The 22,774-nt window shown below is 52.7% G+C and overlaps 1 protein-coding gene across 1 annotated transcript in view; it reads right to left on the bottom strand.

Moving 5' to 3' along the window:
* Window positions 1-1,029: 1,029 nt before the first annotated feature.
* The window catches only part of PLXDC1 (plexin domain containing 1), a gene marked incomplete at both ends in the record, with an annotated part of 58,505 nt that continues 36,760 nt past the window's right edge, over window positions 1,030-22,774 (bottom strand). Inside the window, 7 exons of the mRNA XM_081219199.1 lie at window positions 1,030-1,149; window positions 2,462-2,622; window positions 4,785-4,820; window positions 11,291-11,426; window positions 12,612-12,672; window positions 15,970-16,051; window positions 20,338-20,433. Coding sequence (XP_081075325.1) covers window positions 1,030-1,149; window positions 2,462-2,622; window positions 4,785-4,820; window positions 11,291-11,426; window positions 12,612-12,672; window positions 15,970-16,051; window positions 20,338-20,433 — 692 coding nt within the window. The remainder of the gene's footprint in view (window positions 1,150-2,461; window positions 2,623-4,784; window positions 4,821-11,290; window positions 11,427-12,611; window positions 12,673-15,969; window positions 16,052-20,337; window positions 20,434-22,774) is intronic.

Genomic DNA, 22,774 nt, shown 5'->3' with positions numbered 1-22,774 from the left:
ATAAAGTCTCTCTTTCCCACACCAGCTTCCTCTAGCCCAATCCCTCTGGGGGCTTTGCTTTTCAACAGAATCCAACTGAAGTTCCCTGCTGGGTATGTTTCAAGAAGCCCTCTCTCCACCTTGTTTCTCTTTAATGGCTATAAAGGAGGAAAAATATTAATCAGGCAGGCCCTGCCTTTGGAGGTACTTACTGGCACTGACGGAAGACCAGGCCAGTGAATACAGTGGACACCAAACGTGCCATTGGAATGAAGAGCCCGCAGGGTAGACGTGGCCATGCACAGCACGGCTCGCCAGGCCCGGGCTGGGCCGCAGTTGGATAAAGCCCGCAACACGGGCAGCACACGTTTGTTGCAGAAGTACTGGTTCTCAGCAGAAAGGTCAAGCTGGGGTAGTGAAGCCTAAAAATACAGTCTTCCCACAAGTTCTTTCTTCTCTCATTTGGCTTTCTTCTGATGCCAGCATGCCAGTCAGTGGCTTACCAAAAGGGCTGGGAGCAGCCATACCTGTGTTTTAACAGATGGAGAGAACTCCTTCTTCAGACTTCCAGAGCACAGAAGCTGGGGCAAAATATGCTGCATCCATAGCCTTGAGGACCAGCTCTGGAGTCTATGGACCCTGGAATACAGCGGCCCCAGTCTAGAGCTGGGTTTTCTTGTGTCATATGCAGGGGCGTCAGGTGACCGGAGCAGGGCATCTGGCCGTCTCCAGGTGGGAGGGGACCTCTGAGGCAGCTACAGAGTAGACCATTGAGAGACTCAGAAGGGGAGACCCCTGGCATCAAAACAGGCTGAAATTAGGTTACTGTTCCTTAAAAATTCAATGTGGTTGCTCTTCTGCCTCCTGCTTCAATAGTTGGGGTGTGATGGCCAAACTATAGCTCTGGCACCACAGACCATGGGCTCAGCTTCCCAGCCAGGGTGTGTCCAGAGGAGGCCAAGGAAAGTCACTTCTCTGCTTTGCTTTGACTCATGTTTGCTGAGGTCCCTGGGTCTTCCTTCCTACCCTTCCAAGGGAGACCTGGCGCTCTCAGCACTGCTCGGCCTCCACGAAGCCCTCCTTCTCGTGGCCTGAGGGCTCAACTTCTGTGTAGGTGGAGTGGTTAAGGTGGCTGCGGAACTTCATGGCCGGCCAGCGGCGAGGTCTCCGCTGCGGGGACACAGGCGCAGAGTCAGCGGGCACGATCCCTCCCCCGGGACCCTCCCCCCTCCCCCTTCCCCCGGGGGCGGCTCTGAGCACTTCTCAAAGGTGCTGGCGGAGGGTGAAGTTTAGGGCCCTCTCCCCCAGAAGGCTCCCGGCTGTGATCCTTCGCCCCCCTGGGAAACCTGCTGGGAGCCCCAGGAGTTGGGAAGGAAGAGGTCATTTTATTCCTCGCCGCGTGGCCTGCAGGACGCAAGGTGAAAAGCTCAGCAGCACACTGAGTGGAGTCCTGAGACTGTGGAAAGTGAGCGAGTGGGTGAGAGATGGAATGATCTGGGAGGCTCTGGAAACGCTAAGATAACCCTCCAGATAGTACAGGTCCTGCATCAGAGCTGGGGAGCCGAAGGAAATGCAGATTCCCAGGCCTGCATCAGACCTCTGGTCAGCATCCCTGTGGCTGGGGATCTGCAGGTTCCCCAGCTGAAACAAGGTTGGCCTTAGCCTCAGGAGGTCTTAATCTTAACCTAAGAATGACTGGTTAGAATTCATAAGAAACAGGGGGCATCTAAACAGAGAGGAGGGCACCACCTAGGCCTCTGGGGGATGAGGTCGGGGGCTTGTGACCCATGTGGAGGATTGCAGTCCCAGAGGCCCCATCACTGTAGGATTCAGAGAGCTGGTCAGATGCCGAGAGTCGGGGGCTGGGGCAGGGGCTGCTGAGCTCTGTGGCCCAGAGTGAAGGGGCCCAGGCCTTACTTCCCATGCTGCACCTCAGGCTGGCTCTTCTGAATCCTGAGATGTCGCAAACTGCAGCCTCCTCAACAAAGGCTCCCCGACAGAGCAACTCTTATGATTACTATGGCCTGTCAAATCTAATCGAAAATCGCACACAGCAGGCCAAGAGGCAGAGACCTCAGTTCCATTATGGCTTTGAATAAGCACCAGGCCTGGAATTTGGGTGTGAGAGACCATAAATCATTAGGGATGGTTGCACAACACTCAAGGGTCATGTGAGGCATTTTTGGCCTCTTTCTTTCTTCTGGGGACTGTTCTGATTTCACAAATGGGAGCGCAAAAGCAGAGGCTGTTCAACAGGGCAAGAGGGCCGGAGGTGTCCTGAGGGGTCAAGCCCTGGGGGGCTCGGGACTCAGAGGGCGCCCGGCAGTGCAAGATGTGCCTGGATGGGGTCAATGAAGCCCCTCAGGTGGAAACAGGAGGCTGGCACGTGGCGGGTGAGGGATGAGATGGGGAGAGGCAGGTACTGAAAGGCTGGGGAAACACTGATGTAGACGCCAGAGAGGCGGCCCAATCCCGCACTGACCTCGATGAAGAAGAGTGCAGCGTTGGAGGTCGGGTGGCCACTGATGTAGATCCCGGCCAGGATGATGGCCGCCAAGAGGAGGATGGCCAGCACGATGCCCACAATGGTGCCCAGGTGCAAGGGGGGGCCCTTTGTCTTGGGGGACAGGTTGTTCTGAAGGCCTGTGGAGAGACCATTAGGTCAGGGGAGCAAGGAAGGTGGGGTCATGGGGTCCTGGGTTCTGACAAAGTCCCAGAGATGAAAGCCGACTGAACCTTCAGGTCTACTTATCAAATACATGAAAAGGTGGAGTCGGTGGAACCATTATGAGTATGACATTAACTTTGTTCTTAGCACGGTTCAGGTGGTTTTCCAAAATCACTTAAAAGTTGCCCAAATGTCTACTAAGGATCATAAAATTTCTCTCCAGTATGCATCCCATATAAGTTCTTTTAAGGAATTCACAAAGGGCATGTGATGGTTAAGAGTTGGGACCCGGAGGAGTCTGGCTGCCTGGATTCAAATCCAGGCTCTGCTACTTACGAGCTGTGTGACCTTGGGCAAATTATTTAACTTCTCTGTGTCTCGGTTATTGTTTCTGTAGCACAAGGGTAATAATGTTAAGTACCTGGTAGGGTTACTGAGAGGGTGAAAATGACATAATTCATGTCAACTGCTGAGGATCACGGCTGGTATCTTGCACAACTTTAAAAAGTGTTAGCTATTATGATAGCAAAATGACCACATTTTTACCTGTCACTGTCCATGACCAGATTGTGACCTCCTGTAGGGCAAGGACAGTGTCTTATTCATCTCTGTGTTTTCAACTCTTAGAAAAATTGGCAGACCCATCAGAGGAACTCAATAAAAGAAATGAACTAGACACTCTGAGGGCTAATAAACCAGTAGACACTCTTTGTGGACATTCCAAGCATTTGAAATACATTCCCCAGGAGAAGACTGGGTATTTTCCATAGACTATCGAGCTGGAAGCTCATGCAGTCCAACCCTTCTCGTACGGCTGAAGGAATGGAAATACAGAGAGATGAAGTGATTTGTCCAAGGACACGGTGAGTGCCAGCCACCAAGAAACCTAGTTCCCTGATATTACCTGGGGTGGGCTTTTGCTCCTTCTCCCTACCCTAAAAGGATGTGGAGATAACGACATAGAGAAGACAGATGAGCATGTAAGCAACACAAATATTGAACCCACTTTACATCGCTGGTGGGTGGAATGGGAGTCAACAGGGGGTAGAGATTTTTAATAAGATGTTGTGTGCATCCAAAATCATTATGTTCCCCATCCCCTTTTCTCTGTCAGCAGAAAAAAAAAAACCAGGAGAGAAACTATCCTGGGGCACTCCTGTGCGTGGTTCATGCCTCTATCTGCCAAGAGCTGGGGGAGCTGCGATGACACGCCCCAAGCTGGCCTCTCCTGAGCTGGCCATCAGACCTCAGCCTTCAGTGACCCTATGATCTGAGGGGCAGAGCTTGGGATGATGAGCACATGGTGCAGAGTAAGGGGAACGTGGCCCAGGGCCCCCTGCTTCCCCCCAGCCCAACAGACACACGTGTACACTCACACCCACAGCCCACAGAGCAGCAATGGCTCCATCTCCCGTGGGAGACCCCATCAAGATGTGCTGCGTTAACAGCCCCTCCTCTCCTGCCGGAGCCCAGGTAACAGTCTCCCAGCCCCTGGGGCTGGAAGGCTCTTCCATCTCCCCTTTGTGGTAGTTGCGGCAAGGGCTTGAGCTGGCTCTGGGCAAAGGGCAGGGGAGGCGGGGTCACCCATGTCCCCAGAGAGGAGGTTATCCCCCAGGCAGTCCTGGGGAAAGGGGACCCCACCTTCTGGCGCCCTGTAAAAATTGTGGTGGGCAACGTTTATGTACTCTCTGCCAAGTCAGGTTGGGAATCAAATGCCACTTGAGTGAGAGAAGCTGCTCTCCACCCCTCAGTGGCTGGGAGGCCCCTGGGGACAGAAGCCAGGGCCACAGGCCCACACAGCCATGCCTGCTCTAGCTTAGCCCTCACTTCCTCCTCTCACTCCTATCAGAGAAGCGGATACTCAAGGGCACAGAGGCCAGGAGAAGAACCACAGGAGGTTCCTGGCTGAGATGAGAAATGTCTAGATGTAGATTTGCTCCTTCAGTCTAGGGGGTCTGTTCCCAGAAGCCCCCTGCCTTCCCACCCAGCAGGAAGTCTGGGAAGCGCAGGCTGCTGTTGTTGCCCCCTCCCCCACTCAGAGTAAAAGCAAAGAGGCCAGGTGACGGCTGCACCCTCTTCCAGGGTGGGTCCAAGAGGCAGTGGTGTGATGGAGAGGTGCAGACAGTTCTGTACTCACCCTCTCCTTCTGCATAGGGATTCAACTTGGTGTCATCTTCAAAGGGAAAGGAGAGAAGGCACAAGATTAGTGGAATCATGATGGCCTCTGTCACTAGGTCTGGATGAGACTTTAGGGAGCTTCAAGTCCAACCCTTCATTTTGAAGGCTGGGAAACTGAAGCACAGAGGGGGGAGGTGACTTGCTCAAAGTCACACAGCAGTGTAAAGGGAGAAGGCCACAGACAAGCCAACTTTTCGTAGTGTTCATACATTCAACAAATATTTACTGAGTGTTTACTGGGAGTTGACTCCGACTGGGGGCCTCGCCCAGACAAAGGGAGTCAAGAAGGAGGGATGAGCTATGGGGCTGGGAGAAAGGGCCCCAGACAGAGGAGAGAGCGGGGGCAAAGGCGGGAGTCAGCAAGAGCTTGGCCATTTGAGACAAAAAAAGCAGTTCAGTGCAGCTGGAGGGTAGCGAGGATGTGAATGAAGGGTGGTGAGAGGGGGGTGAAGCGGGGGGTGGGGGGATCAGCTGTCTGGAGAGCCAAGTTGAGGGCCTAAGGGGCAGTCTCCTAAGGGGCAGCGGGAAGCTGAGGAAGGATTTGAGGAGAGGTGTGTGTGTCACAAGATCGAATCTGCTTGGAGACTTCCCAGGGTACGACACACTCCCTCTACACCTCAAGGAGTGTATCTTGCAGCCTCCTAAATAAGTTCCAAAGGTTGGCCCTTCCTGTGGCTCCTCCCCACAGATTCCTATGGGGAAAGGACAGCAAGAATTCCATGGCAGGAGAATGCTCTAGATGACTGGAGATGACTGCTTCAGGCATCCAAACGCTAAACCAGCGGAACCTTCCACAATGTAGGGCCTGCAACCTGCACTTCGTGCCTCCTTCCCCTCTAGCACCTCCACCATCCTCCTCATTTTAAAGGCTTTCACTGGCTCCCCTTTGTTCACAGATGTTCAAGGCCCTTCTCAGTGTGTCCCAATCTTCTTTTCTCCTACCACTGGCCACAACTCAACAGCGTGTCAGTGTCTGTGACAAGCTACCCAAGGCTCTCCTGACCTTGGAGCCCTCTCAGGTCTCTGAGCTGCTGCATGTTCCTCCCCTTCTCTTTCAAAAGTCCCACCCCTGGGGCTTCCCTGGTGGCGCAGTGGTTGAGAGTCCGCCTGCCGATGCAGGGGACACGGGTTCGTGCCCCGGTCTGGGAGGATCCCACATGCCGCGGAGCGGCTGGGCCCGTGAGCCATGGCCGCTGAGCCTGTCCGTCCGGAGCCTGTGCTCCGCAGTGGGAGAGGCCACAACAGTGAGAGGCCCGCGTACCACAAAAAAAAAAAAAAAAAAAAAAAAGGCCCACCCCTGAAATGCCCCCTGCAGGGCTGGGGCTAGGGTGATACATGTGACACAGGGTCTGATCCTGTCCTTTTAGAATTTTTTGAAATTTTGTTTATTATGGAATTTTTGGCATTAATTTTGATGTTTACAAATATTGCAAGAAAAGATTATTATCTTAATTATTGCTTTTTTTTTTTTTTTTTTTTTGGTGCCTCCTTAAACTTGATACCTGCACTGAGTGCCTCACTTGCCTCACCCTAGTCCTGGCCCAGGCCCGTCACTTCCCGGAGGACAGATGGGTGTGTCCTCCCCTGTGTCCCATTGCATTTGGTATCTGTTTCTGTGGCATCTTGGGTCCCACTGATTCCATAGACTGTGAGCCTCTCAATACCCAGCCTTTTACACTTCCAGTGCCTGGACGGGGCATCCTGCTCTGCTATACATTTCCAATAAATCTTCAAATATCAAAAAATCACATTAGATAATGAAAGAATAAACCATAAGAAAAATTTTAAATGATCCCTCATAGAGGAAAGAGGTAATAGGGCGGAGGGGAGAAAACTAGAAACTAAACTTCTTTGAACAGAGCTACCTTTGTAGATTTGACTTTGGAACCATGGTAATTATCATTTAACTGTTACATAATTTATAAAAAAGTTAAATTTAAAAAGCACTCCTCGGGACTTCCCTGGTGGCTCAGTGGTTAAGAATCCGCCTGCCAATTCAGGGGACACGGGTTCGAGCCCTGGTCTGTGAAGATCCCACATGCCGCGGAGCAACTAACCTCGTGAGCCACAACTACTGAGCCTGCGCTCTAGACCCCACAAGCCCGTGTGCCACAACTACTGAAGACGGCGCGCCTAGGGCCCATGCTCTGCAACAAGAGAAGCCACCACAATGAGAAACCCACGCACCGCAACGAAGAGTAGCCCCTGCTCACTGCAACTAGACAAAGCCTGCACACAGCAGCGAAGACCCAACGCAGCCAAAAATAAAGAAATAAATTAAAAAGATAATAATAATAAAATAAAATGATAAAAAGCACCCCTAAAAATTCAAAGTAAAACAAAACAAATAGAGAGTTGTAGGCATATAATAGAAAGATACGTTTTCTTCAGGAATTTCAATACACTAGGTATTTATGTATGCCTCTGAATCTATTTTGTTACTACAAGTTGAAATGATGAATTGGTTACTCAACACTAACCAAAGTAACCCTAAACATCTTTGGACAAATTAACTTGATTGGAATCAACTTGTTTTGAATCTAGACCATTGGAAATCCATTGTAGCCCAGTCCACATCTACCCTTGGCAGACAAAAGGACACCTACCAGTCCCTCCCACAAGGTGACTGAAGGTGACGACCCTGTGCTCACAGCAACTTTTCTCCCACCCACCGAGGGCTGGTTACCACCTGCCACCTTGTTGGGGGTCCACAGAGTGCAGACTGATTCCCTCATTAATGGACTGTGGCCCAGGCCCATGAAAACTCACAGAGAGAAGAAATGCGTGTAATGTCTAGTGAATGAGTGGTCATTTTCTGTAGTTAGTGGTCACTTCTGGCTGCTACCAACATGTTCTGTTCAGCTGCTCATCGGATGAGCCCTTATGCTGCACACAGTTATTCCGGGTCAGTGCCTGTCTGTCCTTAGAATAAAATGCATGGGCTTTGTGGCAGCTGCTTGCCACTCTGAGGTCATTCTGGTTCACTTAAGTGGGCAGCATTTAAGCAAGTGAACAACTCTTAGAATCCAGCCCCCATACCTCCTGCTCCCGGGTCCTCTCCATTCCTCTGGCTGGCTGGTGACAGAAGAGCTCCACACACCCTCCAGCAGCTGCTCTCACTAACTTCTCTGCTCTCCAGCTCTGCTCTGACCGGGTGGGTCCCCCTGGCTGAAGTGCTGTATCCCCTTCATTCACAACGTCTTCCTGGACCCCGAGATATACTCTGCCTCCAGTAAGTCTCCCTGTGTGGGTTATAATTGCACAGGCAGGGAGTGACCCAAACCTGTCCCTCCGGACACCTTGAGAGTTTGGGGTGGGGGGAAGTCTTTATCAATTTTCCTTTTCTTTCTTTCTTTTTTTTTTTGACTGCACCACATGGCTTGCAGGATCTTAGTTCCCTGATAGGGATCAAACCTGTGCCCCCTGCAGTGGAAGCGTGGAGTCCTAACCACTGGACCACCAGGGAAGTCCCCCCAGTTCTTTTCTTGTAGAGGTAACCTAACAATCTCTACCACCCCCTCCAGGACTGGAAGGACATATGTTTTTCTTTTGGGGACTATTACACAGCAAACAGAAATGACACATTCCTGGGCTGATAGAAGACACACACATGATAAAACTGATAAACAGAACACGCTGCCTCTATGTAGGGACAGCTCATCAGGGCAATAACCCGGGAGAAATGGAGAATACTTCCAAGTCAGGATTTGAATCCAGCCCCCAGATGCCATGCGCTGGGCTCTCCACGCCCACACAGACACCCTTCTGGCCTCAGGCACTGTGTCTCATGCAGACGTAAACCTCTGAGGGAAAGGCTGGGTTCTGACCTGGAGGACGGGGTGTGCAGCCCCCAGCCCAGCTCTGGGCTCGGACCGTGCCCTCAGTAGCACATAGGGTTAACTCAGGAGTGACTGGCCAGGGGTTCTTCTTTTTAAGTAGAGTTTCCTTTAACTGGAAGGTCACGCCTGGACTCAGTTATTAACTCCCTGAGGGCAAAATCTCCTCCTGTGTCATTTTTCATTTGATTTATTGAATCCCTTGCAGCACTAGCACAGTCTCTGCTCTCAATACCTGAGCTTTAACCAGTTATTTGTTATTCCTGGGCAAGTTCAGAGTGCTGGGACCTGTCTGAATCTGCCCACTTGTTCACCCTTCCCTATTTTTCCACCCATTGAATCCATGAAGACGCTTTTCTATTTTTTTTTCAGCACTGAGAAAGGCAGTGGGGTCGAGGGGCAAGATTGCTGCTTTTGGAGCTAGATGAGACCTGACTCCACCTCTTCCTGGCTGTGTGACCTTGGGCAAGCCATCAACCTCTCTGAGCCATAGTGTCTCCTCTGTAAAATGGGGATCAAGCAGCATCAACATACAGGATTGTTCGGAACACTAAGTGAATATTAATGGGTGCACAATGTTACCACCCTACGTGGCACATGGTCAGTGCCCTTAAATATTTTCTCTTTCTATCAACTGTTCACGTCCCTCCAGCCAGATCCATGGGTTCCTGCTCTCCAGTCCTCTAGGCTGCATTTAAAAAGTCAGGGGGGCACCACGAAAAGAACATTCCACCACTGAGCAAACTACTTTGCTCCTTATGAGCCCATTTCCTTGTCGATAAAATGGGATTGTGGATGGATAATGTTTAAAAATATTAACTTTTTTCTCCTTTTCTGCTTTCCATTTGCCCCTTTGAAACAGGTAATCTCGCTCAGGGGAAGTGGTAAGAGCCCATAAGTCTTTCAGTCTTAGACTTAGGGCAAGGGGCTAAAACCTAGATGCCACGTATTGAAAAAGGATGAGGGAGGAATTTCTCAGAGATAGCCAAAGAATCCGAGGAGCCTGCACGGGGTTCCCCACAGGGTGGCTGGCTGGACCTCTAGCAGCTTCAATAAGACCTCAGGCCTGGGTGAAACGGAGCAGGACCCTACGGTCCTTGCCCCCCATGCTCAGCCTACCTCTTGTCTGTGGAAAAACTTTAGCCAAAGAGTAAGTTTAATCAGAGATGTGAGAAGATGCAGAAACAAGGGAAAATAGTCCAATAAGACTGAATAATAATAGTCTAGGCATTAAGCATAGCCAAGGACCTTTAGTTCCTCTTCAAGGGCTATAGATAATATTCTGAGCCATATCATTTGAGCTGTCTTATAGATACTGAAACCCCCATCAGGTGGAAGAAGTTAACTACATGATGACCAGACTGTAGCCATGACATAAGCTGCCACAATTCTGAGAACTGGACTCAAAGAAATGGGAAGAAACGGACCGTGGAACTAAAGACGGTGTTAGGTAGCTAGTCAGACGTGAGTGGGTCCCGCCCCATCCTGGATGGGGTCATCTTTCCCTCCCCACCTGGACACTGGTGACCAGAACATGCCCAGGGATCCTCCCTTTTTGTGGTTAAGGACCGCTAAGTTTCCAGCCTTATCAGGACCAAGCAAGATATTGAAAACCCAACAGGGTTTTCTAAACCAACAGCACCGGTTGGCACAGGTGCACCCAGACCTAAGAGGTGACTCAGACTAACCTGGTGTTCATTATGCGGTATTTATAATAAATTAGCATTGTGGTTCCCCACCCTCACCCCCATTTCCGATTGGGTGCTTATGCGTAAGTGCCTGCATACAAGGAGCAAAGTCATATAACCTAAAGCTGTCAATCAACTTGTCAATCCAATGATGCAGCACACAGGGAGGGACTTTCCACGACTTTGAAAAACCCAGCCCTACCCTCCCTGCGGGGCTGCTTCTGGTGCCTAGACAGCTTACTGTCCTCCCTTCTTGAGGGTGTACTTTTGCTTTGCTTAATAAAACTCCTGCTGCTTAAAACTACTCTATGTCTCTCAATTGAATTCTTTCCCTTGAGAGGACAAGAACCCAGGAGTCACCGTTCCACCGGTAACATGGGGATGGCAGAGAAGGCCCCAGGGACACCCAGGCCTGAAGGAGCAGAGATGGATCAGTAGCAACTCAAGATGGTCAGAGCTGCCCCACCCTACCCTCTGCCCGCTGGACGTCACAGGACTGGGTAGCCAAGCCCCAGGACAGCAGGGGTGGAACTCCCCACCAGCCCAGCTTGGCGAGGGGTGGGAGCCGGAAGGGAAGTCAGAAAAATCAGGCAATCTTTCCCTGACGTCTGAGTGTGTGGACTGAGTTCATACCTGCTACAGGGATGCTAAGACCTCACAGGTTCTCTAAGGATCGCTATTAAGATGAACCGTGATATTATATAAAATACCTGGCAGTGTGCTGGGACAGTAATTTTTTCCCCTCGCCACAGTGAATTCCGTCCCACAGCCCTGATATGGGCGTGGAGTCTACTCGCTCTAAACCTGGCTTCTGCCTCTCACCAGCAAGTGCCCCCACTCTTGGAGCCTCAGCTGTGAAAGGATGGAGCAACCCTGTTCCCTGAGATAATCCCCATCAGGGACAGTGATGCTCCAGGGCGGTGGCTCCTCCCAGCTCTTACCTTCCGTGGTGAGGCCGTCGACGAAGACGGAAGAGGAGGTGGTGGTGAGGTCTCCGTCAAAGGGGCTGAAGGAGCTGTCGGGGGAGGACGAGAAGGAGTCCTCGTCCTGGAAGTCCTCACACGTCCTGCCCTCTGCCTGCAAGAGAGATCCTGTGCTGCCCTGGACAGAGGCCTCGCCGGCGGCCACGCTGCACACAGGAGGGTGGTGGGGCGCTTGCGTCCCTCAGCGGCCAGAAGATTTAAGATTCCGGTGCGTGGCCCAAGCATGGTAATCTACCCAAAGCTGGGCTCTGAATACATTTAAGCTTTCCACTTCATCCTGAAAGCGTCTTATCTTACAGGGCAATTTATCTGTCAGCTGCTTCGAATCCTTCCTGAAAGAAGGAGCTGAGATGCCAATCTTAAATAAAGCGAATCTGTACGTTCACCAACAGCCAACGTCAGAAGTAGGCTTCTGGATGGACAAAGTTTTTTTTTTTTTTTTTTAAGGCCAGAAACAGGTCACCCAGCCTTACTGATAAAGCAGATGGTGGTGAGCACGTAGCCGTACTTCCGGGGGTTCGCATTTAAATGCTGGGCCTGGCACCTTCACCATCTCACCAGCTGTGAGCTGCAGGCCAAATCACTAAACCTCTCTGAGCCTCAGTTTCCGCTCTGGTCAGTGGGGGCACTGGCCCCCAGCTCCCGGGGACCGTGTTAGGATTAAATCAGAGCAAATGCAGGGCAGCATGCGGTGAAGTGCTGGGCACATGCGCTGTGCTTGTACTGCAATGGAGAGAGGAAGGGAGGGGGGAAGGATGCATGGATGAAAGGGTCTGTGTCAGTATAAGGTGTGAGAATTGGATGCTCCCCACCCAGAGTCAAAGTGTTGAGCATTCACGGAAAATTCCAGCAGTGAGAAGGAACCTGCATGGGATTCTAAATGGGAGGTGCCAGGAACAACCCTCTTCGTTCCCAGAACCACTGCCTTCCTCAAATGCCGGAGGGCTGGAGCCGGGTAGTTGCTTTTTGAACACCACCAGGTGCACAGCCTCCCGGAGGATCCCGCTGTGGCCAAGGCCACGCCCAACGTACCCTCTGTAAGGACCAAAAGAGCCCCTGGAGAGCTGCCGCTCCAGGCCAAGTCCCCAGAAGTGCTTGTCTCAGGGACCCATCGAGCCCTCGGAAACCTCCCACGTGGGTCTAATTGGCTCAGAGCAGACAGGGAGACAAGCCCCAGGTGGAGGGGAGCATCTCACCAAGAGCCAGAGATGCCTTGAGAAGAGCTACCCGAGCTAGTAACCCTGCTTCTCCCCACAGCTGGCTCACTTAAGCCTCTCACCTCCTGGGCACAGCCATAGGACAGCCACTCCTGGCGGTAGCGGTCAAAGCCACTGGAGCATCTGCAGGGGAAACCAGAAGGCCAGAGGCGTGATGGGATTGACAGAAGCCCTCCCCTTCACCTCCCCCTACGCGGTAACAGCTCTCGATGATAGCAAGGAGGGGGCGAACCTCCCCAAGACCACGGGGCAGGTGCCGTGGGAGCGAGAGTCAGACCCTCCCGCCCCCTCTACTCCTTTCCCCAAAGGAGGGGGAGCTATGTGTGGCACCTTCTCCCTCCTCCTGACCAAGCTCCCCAGGACCAAGGCCACATCTGCCCAGATGTGGTGTGTGTAGGGGGACCTGACAGACTGCATGACCTCTAAAGACCTTTAAGGCCCTCCTGACTCTGGGCGGCCATGAAATTGCTGAGAATCCAGGAATTCACACACATGTTCTCATCTGGGGAAAGTCTTACTCCTTCACCAAGCCCCCTTTCTTTGTGGAGGAGCCTAAACTTGTCAAGGAGGGGCGGGGCTGAGGGTGGACATCAGCCAATCTGGCCAACACCCCCTGTGTGATCACTGAAAGGCAGAAGTCAGGGTCCTGCCAGAGACTGGGAGAGATTCAACGCTGGTTGGCAAGGGTTTCCGGAGGACAATGAGGGCTCAGCTGGGCTGGAAGATGCCCAGGGCTTCCCTAGGGAAGGGGTGTGGTGCAAGGATGAACCAGAGAATGTTCTCCATGGCATCGCACTCAAAGTTCCGTTCTTCACTCTTTGGTGCCAGGAGAATCCACCCAGCCCTACGTAGGCTCAGGAACCTCCGCATGGGAAGATAATATCCCAAGCCACCAGTGCTGCGAAAGGATTCGTGGCTGGTTAACTCTGCACCAGCAACTGCCTGCCCATCTATCCGAGACCTGGTGAGGCTGAGGCTTCCAGGCGCTGTCACTCTTTCCTTCTGAAGATGTCTCTGAGCTGCTTCTCCTGCAGCAGGGGCAGCTGAGCTGAGCCATCCACACCCCCTCTGTCAGGTCCTCCATGCCCCCTCCCTTGAGGGATGGAAGGTTAGGGGCATTGTTGGGGGCTGGGGACTAAAGTTTCTTTTAGGCCAAACTAGCTGGTTCTTTCGAGGACTGAGCCTTTGATAAATGTCTAAGAGCACCCCTTTCCAAGCTCGGGGCCAACCAACCCAGATGCAAAGGAGAAGGGCATGAGAAATGGCCACTGTTTGAGTGCCTCCTGAATGCCAGGTGCTGCCCCAGTCACATGCTGCTCCGGCACTATCTCATGGGACCCCCATGACAACACTGTAAGACAAGGGTTATGTATGCCCCTCATTTCCAGAGCCAAATCCTGGAGTCAAAGTCACCCATAGACTTCAGAGTGGGTCACTGGGGGGGCGATAGGGATGAAAGGAAAATACCTGCATGATAAGTGAAATAATCTAAATCAGATCTGGCCCCAGCACGGGGAGGGGAAGCTCTGGGAGGCCGCAGAGGGCAGAGTAGGTGGAGGGGAAGCCGAGAACCCATGTGGTGGTTTCAAGCAGCTGTTGGTGGCAGAGACCATGGTGGCCGGCCCCCTGCACCAGCTCTGACCTCTGGCTTTTTAGGGACCTGGAGTCAGCTCTCAGTTGAAGCTGAGGCTCCAGAAATCTGTCAAGAAGGGGCCCGTGCTCAGTGAGCCCAGGCCCACGGACATCCGGGGACAGGATCCCTGATGGAGCTTCTTTGTCCCGTAGTTGACATAACCCAGCAAAGGCAGTGTCCACACCCAAGGCCCTGCCCTCCCCCTGACCAACCCTCATTAAACTGTCATAGTTTTCAGGGTTTGGGCGTATGCATTAAGTGGGGGGTGTATCAAGCCAGGGTTTTGCTTTCATCTGACCCATTTTGCAGTTCTCATGGCTCAGCTGTTGGTGGACACTGACTGAGTCATGCGGTGGCAGCCAGCCCCAGCATTCCAGGGCTCCTCTGCAGTCATCTGGATTATCTCCCTATGCTCAGACAGTGACTCTCAAACTTGAAAGTGCACAAGATGGACCACACCGCAAAGCTCCACGCCAGGAAGAACCAACCTGGGGTGTGCCCTGTGTACTCTCTCTGAGGCTCTGTGCCTTTCATGTGAAGGGCCCTGAACACTTGGCAAAAATACTATCTGGTATTTGAGGAGTTAAAGTAACAGGCATGTTCCTCACCCACATCTCCCCGAATCACATAACCCCAGCCCATTTTACAGGGAAAACAAACTGAGGCCCCAAGAGAGTGAATAAGAGCACAGCTGTTGGGAAGAACACCTGGGAGGCCTGATGAGAACCCCTCTCTCTTCCCCGCCCAGAGCTGTGTCTTGTGTGCTAGGCAGGCGGCCTGTAAAGGCAATGGCTTCTATTTCTGCACCAGGATACTGGAAAGGAGCAAAGGAAACACTGACAGATCCAGGACAGCTGCAGAGGACTCAGAGCCTCTATAATTTGCAATTTTTCAAGATTGCCTTAAAGGCTCTTGTAGTTCATGGGTTTTCCGACTCTCATGGGAACCCTAGTCCCCAAAGAAATTCTTTTTTTTCCCCCCCTGCCATTTATTTATCTTGGACAGGAGAACAGGGCTCAGATTCTGAGTCTAATCCATGGGGGAATGATTTCAGAACAAGGAGAGGAAGATGACTTGGATTTAAGAACTTTATGCCTGAACCTGAACCTCATCCAGAATTTTCCCTGCTTCCAAAACCAAGCAAACACAGCTTTGTCACTTGCTCCAGCTTTCCACAGACGCCTGCAATTTCCACACCCGTGGTTTTCAGGAAACCCTTCTGCAGCCTGAGAAAGATCTTGATGTGCTGATTTGGGGTCATGGAGTTCTACTCCAATGGCAATGGGTCTTAGGCTCATCCCATCCCTGAGCCGGCAGATCTCACGCTTGTTTGCAGACGAGGTACCGTGTTAAAATGCAGGCTCTTGGGCTTCTCTCCCAGAGACCTGATGGAGGGGGCCAGGGGTGGGCCCCGGGAATCTGCATGTTTAGCGCAAGCCCTAGGTGATTCTGGGATGCTCACAGCTGTGGACCACTCTTTGAGAAGGCCTGCCAGAGGATGAACCAACCCTCCCAGGTGTGAGGAGGGAGCTGCAGTAGCTGGAATCGCTGAATGGTCTTCCAGAAGTCTAGTGTCACCACAGGGTGACACACAGTCACCTTGATGGGTCACAAGCCTCAGGGAGACACTCACTTTCATGGTATTCTTGTCCTAAGTGTCACAGTAGCGCTGGCCAGAGATACCCTCATGTTGGTAATGAGGCCCGAGGCAGGGAGTGGGGCCGTGCCACCGTCTGCCCCCCTGCACAGTCTGCCTGTGGGAATAAGAGGGTGAGCCTGGTACAAACCTCTGGAGGACATGGCACCAGCTGCAGTTGAAGATCAGGTCTGAGGACATGCAGGTGTCACAGCTCCGATGCTGCAGGCAGGCTGCAAGAGAGAAGGCAGCGGCCCCTCAGTACCAGCCCCTCCACAGGCCTCCCAAAGGTGCAACTTTCCTGAATGCTGGGTCCTTGCGGAACTCTGGAGGCTCTGACCAGCAGGGACCCTAGAAGTTTTTAACGCCGCCTCACTTGAGGCCAGCCTTGATTCTCTTAATCCTCCCTCCCTTCCCCTCTCCCTCCCTCCCTTCCCCTCTCCCTCCCGCCCATCCTCCCTTCATTCCGCAGGGTCAAGCCCTGAGCTGGTGCTGGCGATCAGCAGTAAGACCTGGTACTTTCTTGGGCCTGACAGTCATATGGAAAGACAGACCCTAAGCAGATCATCAAACAAAAATAACTACATAATTATCATCGTGATGAGGTTTATGAAGGAAAATTACAGGGCGCCACAAGCACGTATAAAGGGATTGCACCTCGTCTGGAGAGTTCTACTTCTGGCCTATTGCCTACAATTACAGGGTTGCAGAGGATTTTTTTAAATCGACGTACATTTGACATGTAACGTCATGTAAGTTTAAGGTGTTCAGCATGTGGATCTGACCCATTTCTATCGCTGTACGGTCGCCACTGTAGCACTTGCTACCACCACCATCCCTTCACATCAGTATCATTTCTTCCAGTGCTGGGAACAATTCAGATCGAGTCTCTCGGCAAATTTAGTGTTTACAGTTGCGTTGTCTACAATCACTGGGAAGGATTTAAGATGTCCTGGTTTGACCAGCTATAGCACTCCCTGCTCCTAGGGACTGTGTGTGTGGCTGCATGGCTGTCAGAGGCCCGCTCCTGGCCTCTCCAGCTCCTCCCAGGGAAGTCTGGGGGCTGAGTTTTTGAGAGTACACCAGGCCAGGCATATGGAATTCCATTCCTTGCCTCTCCCTCTCCTCTTGGAAGTGAGCTATTCCCAGGGGGTATGCTGACCTCTGCTCATCCAAGCTTAAATCTTCCCTGGAGAGTTACCTGACCTCTTGGTGGCTTGGTACCTCACTTGTAAAAGAGGGATCAGGGGCTTCCCTGGTGGCGCAGTGGTTGAGAGTCCGCCTGCCGATGCAGGGGACACGGGTTCGTGCCCCGGTCCGGGAAGATCCCACGTGCCGCAGAACGTTTGGGCCCGTGAGCCATGGCCGCTGAGCCTGCGCGTCCGGAGCCTGTGCTCCGCAACGGGAGAGGCCACAACAGTGATTGGCCCGCGTACCGCAAAAAAAAAGAGGGGTCAGGATGCTGTCTGTGTGGTAGGCCAGCCGTGAGAGAGGGTTTATAACAGTGCTGGCCACACGGTGAGCCAGTGAACGCTATTTGTTATCGACTCTGGTCCATCATTCCCCTCAATATACCTATCAGGTGCTCATTCACTCATTTATTCTTTCAACATATATTTATTGAGTGTCTACCCCAGGCCCGGCACTGTCCCAATGCTGGAGATGCAGCGTGAACAGGAAAAGACAGAAGCACTGCCCACATGGAACCTGCAGTCGAGTGGAGGAGACGGCCAACAAATACACAGACAAATAGATCCACCCTAGGGTTGCCAGTGGTGAGAGGGGCTGGGAGAAAAGCAGATCAGAACAGGGAGGTGGAATGACGGTGGGGGATGTGTTTTACTCAGGGAGGTTGGGGAAGGCCTCTGAGGAGACTGAGAGAGCGAGGAAGCCAGCCTGGCAGCTCTCCCGGGAGAGAAGTCCAAGCAGAGGGGCCGCTGTGTGCAGAGGCCCGGGAGGAACACAGCCCAGGGATGCTCCCAGCAGCAGTCAGAAGGCTAGCTGGCTCAGCGGAGTGGAGAGCTGGAAGGTGGTAGGAATGCGGAGGAGGGGCAGCTGGGGCCTAGCCAGGCAGGACAAGGGTGGAGAGCCGGCAAGTTCATGGGAGCAGCTGCTGGAGGGTGCGTGGACCCCCAGCAGAGAGGGCCCGGGGAGCAGGAGGTATGGGGGCTGGATTTTAAGAGTTGTTCACTTGCTTAAATGCTGCCCACTTAAGTGAACCAGAATGACCTCAGAGTGGCAAGCAGCTGCCACAAAGCCCATGCATTTTATTCTAAGGACAGACAGGCACTGACCCGGAATAACTGTGTGCAACATAAGGGCTCATCCGATGAGCAGCTGAACAGAACATGTTGGTAGCAGCCAGAAGTGACCACTAATTACAGCAAATGACCACTCATTCACTAGACGTCACATACATTTCTTCTCTCTGTGAGTTTTCATGGGTCTGGGCCACAGTCCATTAATGAGGGAATCAATTTGCATTCTGTGGACCCCCAACAAGGCGGCAGGTGGTAACCAGCCCTTGGTGAGTGGGAGAAAAGCTGCTGTGGGCACAGCGTGGTCACCTTCAGTCACCTTGTGGGAGGGACGAGCTGTAGATGGCACTGTGTCCTTTTGTCTACCAGGGCTCTGCAGGCTTTGGAAGGGTGGAGGAAAAGCCATGGGCAGAAAATAAGCAGGGACCGACTTGGCCCAAGAACAAGAGAGCCCTGGCTGTTTTGTTCTCTGGTGCATCCAGAGGGTCTAGAACAGCACCCAGCTTGTGGTAGGCAGTTAACAAAAGTTTATGGAATCGATGAATAGTTGCTTTTGTTATCCCCATTTTACAGAGGAGGAAACTGAGGCTTGGAGAGAGTCACAGAGCTAAGAGTGGCAGGTCTGGGTTTGAACCAAGGTCTGTCTGAGCCGAGAGCCTGAGCTCCTAGTCTCGAGGTCCCGCTGCGGGAATCCCCCTCCCCAGCTACCACCTTCACCCCAGGCCACCTTTTCATGAGTCTCTTCTAGAAGAGGGACCAGCCATGGAGTGCTATGGCTTGAAAGCAGTCCAGCCACACCTCTGGAAGAATTTTGGCTAAAAGTCCTCCCCTACCCAAAGGTAAGGGAGAAAGCCTGGGGCTGTGGGGTGCAGAGTTTTCTGAGGACAAAGCAAACCGGCCTCCCAGGGGTTCAAATCACAGCCTTGGTAGCACTGTCCCTCCCCCTACATGGGAGCCCATGATCATTCCCAAGGACTCTGGAGACCCCTTAAATGGCTCCAGTCAAACTGAGAAAAAACCCTGGGAGCCTCGTGGGATATTCATAAAACCCACTGACCTTTATTTCTCATCTGCATTTCAGATGTCCTGTGTGCTATTAAATGCTCAGAAAATTCACTGGAGGGGTGGGAAGTGGCTTAAATGTACAGACAGCGTCCCAGAAACGCATTCCCAGGATGTTTCACTTCTTCCGCCCCAGCAGTTAGCCCTGCCCTTGGATGTCCTTGTTCCCAAATGCAGTTTATTCATTCCTGGGTTTGTTCTCACCAGTCCTTGAGGAAGCCCTGCCTAGGGGGAGGGCCACTAGGGTGGGGGCGGGGCTGGAACCGCAGGTGTCCTTGTCCTGTGACTAGGTGTCAGGGACCGTCCTCTTTCCCAGGGGAGGACACCTGCTGGGACATGGCCTAGCCTTCTAGAAGACCCTTCCTCCTCCACTTCTTTCTTCACCCCCTGCTCCCAGAACCTCCAGGGAAGAGGAAGAGGGGGAAAGAGAGGCAAGAAGTGCCCCAGAAGGCAGGGAGAAGGCCGTGGCTTCAGAGGGAAGCTGGGAGGTACCACGAAACAGGAGAAGAGATGAAAACTTTCTTTAAAACTAGAACGAGAGAATGCTGTCCTTCCCTCACTCTCCCCAGCTGCCCTGACCACATCCTGAAGAACATCCGACCCCGATCCTGCGGGGTCCACAGCAGCAGCTGGGGCCCCAGCCATGGCGTGCCTTCAATGGCAGGTGAGTGGGGTACAGAAGAGGGACAGGACCAGGCCCCCTGGATCTTGGAGGGCTACTGGCTAAGTCCCTCTACTGCCTCCTGCCTGAGAATGCCAGCATCATGCCGCCTCTGAGGACAATACAATGATAAACTTATGCACCCGTTCAGTTCCTGGATCATCTTTTCTGGGAGCTCAGTCTAAGTTCTCAGAGGTACCTCTTTCCTGGGTTTCACTTATGTGTTAATAACAATAGCGGTCATGTATCAAGCACAAGCCACGCCCTGGGCCTGGGATGTACCAGTTAATGTCTGAGCTTTCATTTACATCCGCAACTCTACCTACTGTAGTTCTAACTCTAACTGTAGCCCTGGGAGGGAGGTGGTGTTAGGCCCACGTTACCAATGAGAAATGGAGGCCCGGAGAAGTTAGGTGGTGGCACCCAGACAGGGGACAGTGGTGGGCCTGGGATGGAACTCAGTCGGACTCCAGAGCTCTTTCCAGGATGGTGGAATGCCTCCCCCCGACCCCCGTCAGTGGGAACAACCCCTAATTACTCGGTAATGGGGTGAACTCCACGGCAGATGTGCTGGTGACCTTGCTGGGATCCAGCTCCACACGGTGGTATTCGAAGATGGTCCTTCGCCGAGATTCTGAAACATAGGCAGAGCCTCTCGTCAGGAGCAGCTCAAGGCCAGAGGGCTTCAGGGCCTGGACCTGGAGCCTGACAGGTGGGTAAGAGGTTGTAGTGAGTGGAACCGGGAGTTAGTATGCAGCCACTGAGGGCAGGAAGTAAACCCATCATCCTGGGATAATGGTGTTGAAACTGTGGGGAGACAGGAGAACAGGAGTTGGCCTTGAGGGGAGAGCTTTGTGTTATAAGCAGGTTAATAATGCGGAGGCCCGGCTGTTCCCGGGGTCAGGACACAGGGGGTCCACGCTTTCCCATGCCTCTGTGACTTCACAGCTGCTGTTCCCTTGATCCATAATGCTCTGCCACCCTTTCTCTTCTTCTCCAGCTCACCCTTCCAGATCCAGCTCAGGGCCACTTCCTCTGAGCAGCCACTCTAGACCAGCTGCCTCTTACCAACCCCTCTGCCCTGTGCCCTCCTCTCACTGCACTTACGTTGTGTGGTCGTTAGGGTTGATTTCGAGGGTGGGGACCATTCGACTATGATCACCTGGTCCCGAACGTGACCCACAGTGAGCACTCTGCAAACGTCTGCAGATGGACAGGCTGACCTTGGAGAACCTCTGCCCTCCTTGATGGAGGGGAGAGCAAGTTTCAGGGCCTGGAGCCAGGCTTATGTCTTGCCTCGGTCCCTGCAGAAACTTCCTACAGGACCTCAGAGTCAAGAGCCCTGAGTTCTGAGTCGAGTTCTGCTCCTGACAAGCAGGGTAACCTTAGGGCCTCGGTTTTTTGTCTGTGAAGTGGAAAGACATTAACACCTGCCCCAACAGCCTTGGGAGGAAAAAGCTGGAATTGTAGATGAAATGACTTCTCCTAAAATGGCAGTCTGAGATGCTCTGTTAGTGTCCACCAAACCCCCATGCCCACCTAAGAACCATGACTTGGGGTTGGTGTCCTTCAGCTCCCGAAGGCAGGCCGTCAGCCGCCGAGCTGCGTGAGTGAGTTTTCCCATGAGGGGAAAAGGCCACTTAGTATTCGGTCTGCCCAGCACCCCTTCTTCCTTCTGGAAACAGAAGGAACTGCCCCCACCCCCTTCCTACATGTGGTCTGTGCTGCATCTTCTTTCACGACCCTGCCCCCCTGGCCACACAGTGATTGGTCCAGGGCTGGGCATCTGATGAAGTCAGACCCATCAGAGACCTTCCCTGGGACTTCTAAACTATAACCAGAAGGCCCTTTGCTCTCCAGTAATACTGCTAAGAAGATGCAAGCTCGGCGTCCATGAATGGCCATGGTTCCAGGCTCAAGGGGAAAGCCAGAGGATGAAGCCACCTCGTGGAGAGAAACTGGCGGCATTCCAGGCTCTGGAGTCCCCGAACTGCCCTGGTCTTATCTTTCCAGTTGTTGGCTCTTCCTTTGGTTCTTTGGGCTACTTTAGTATCCCCAGTGCACTCCTTTTCACTTAAGCTAGTTTCAGTTGGGTTTTTGTCACTAGAAGCCCAGAGTAGGTGGGCTAAGTTTCTCACTCAGCTGAAGGGGATTTGGAGAAAAGTTTCCCGAGATGGTAGCAAAACTCAGTGGGGGCATCCATGAAACGGAGGGTGTCCTGTGCAACCGCTGGGTGGCCCATCCTGAATGAAGAATCTAGGGGAGCATCCACTGCTCAAAAGAACATCTCAGCTACGTTTCTGTCATTTATTTATCCTCAATTTTGGAACCGTTCCCTCCTACTTAACCCAGGATTGAACCCCAGGTGGTCTGACCCAAAGTGTGCTCTCTTTGCACCACACCCCACTGTCCTGCTGCAGAGCCTGGAGACACCTCAGACCCTGAAGCATCCGCGACCACAAAATCTCCTTGAAACATTCTGTGCAATGAAAAGGAAACTGCTCCGGCGCTGGTGGCCGCAGCGCTACCCCGGAACTAAAAAGGAATCTGCAGTCCACCTCTGCAGTCCACCTTGAAATGCGAGCACTACCCACTCACGGGTGTGCACGCGTGCACACACAAACACACACACACACAGATTTTTTCTAATACAAGAAAGGCCCTTTGCCAAGCAGGGGTGGGTCTGAAGGAGATTGGGGGCACTTTTCCGTAATTCAGCTGCCCAGAAGAGGCACCAATTTTCAATTCACCAAAGGCCCGTATGTGCTGCAGGGCCCTCCCTGTGTGACACCAACTGCTCTGCGAAGGTCGACTGGGCTTTGGGTGAGCCTGCAGGATGTGAGACGTTAGGTGGAGGATGGGGAAGTTCCAGGCAGCCTTTCACAGCTCCGTCCCATCCACTACCCCCAGAAGCCATCTCTCCTAAAGAATTACCCCTTTTAACACTGAAATGGAATAAGATAAAAAATAAAGGT

The sequence above is a fragment of the Mesoplodon bidens genome, assembly GCF_964165515.1.
Source record: "Mesoplodon bidens genome assembly, chromosome: 19".
NCBI classification, from domain to species: domain Eukaryota; kingdom Metazoa; phylum Chordata; class Mammalia; order Artiodactyla; family Ziphiidae; genus Mesoplodon; species Mesoplodon bidens.
Note: the sequence above shows the minus strand (reverse complement) of the source record. Positions and strands in the feature narration are given on the sequence as shown.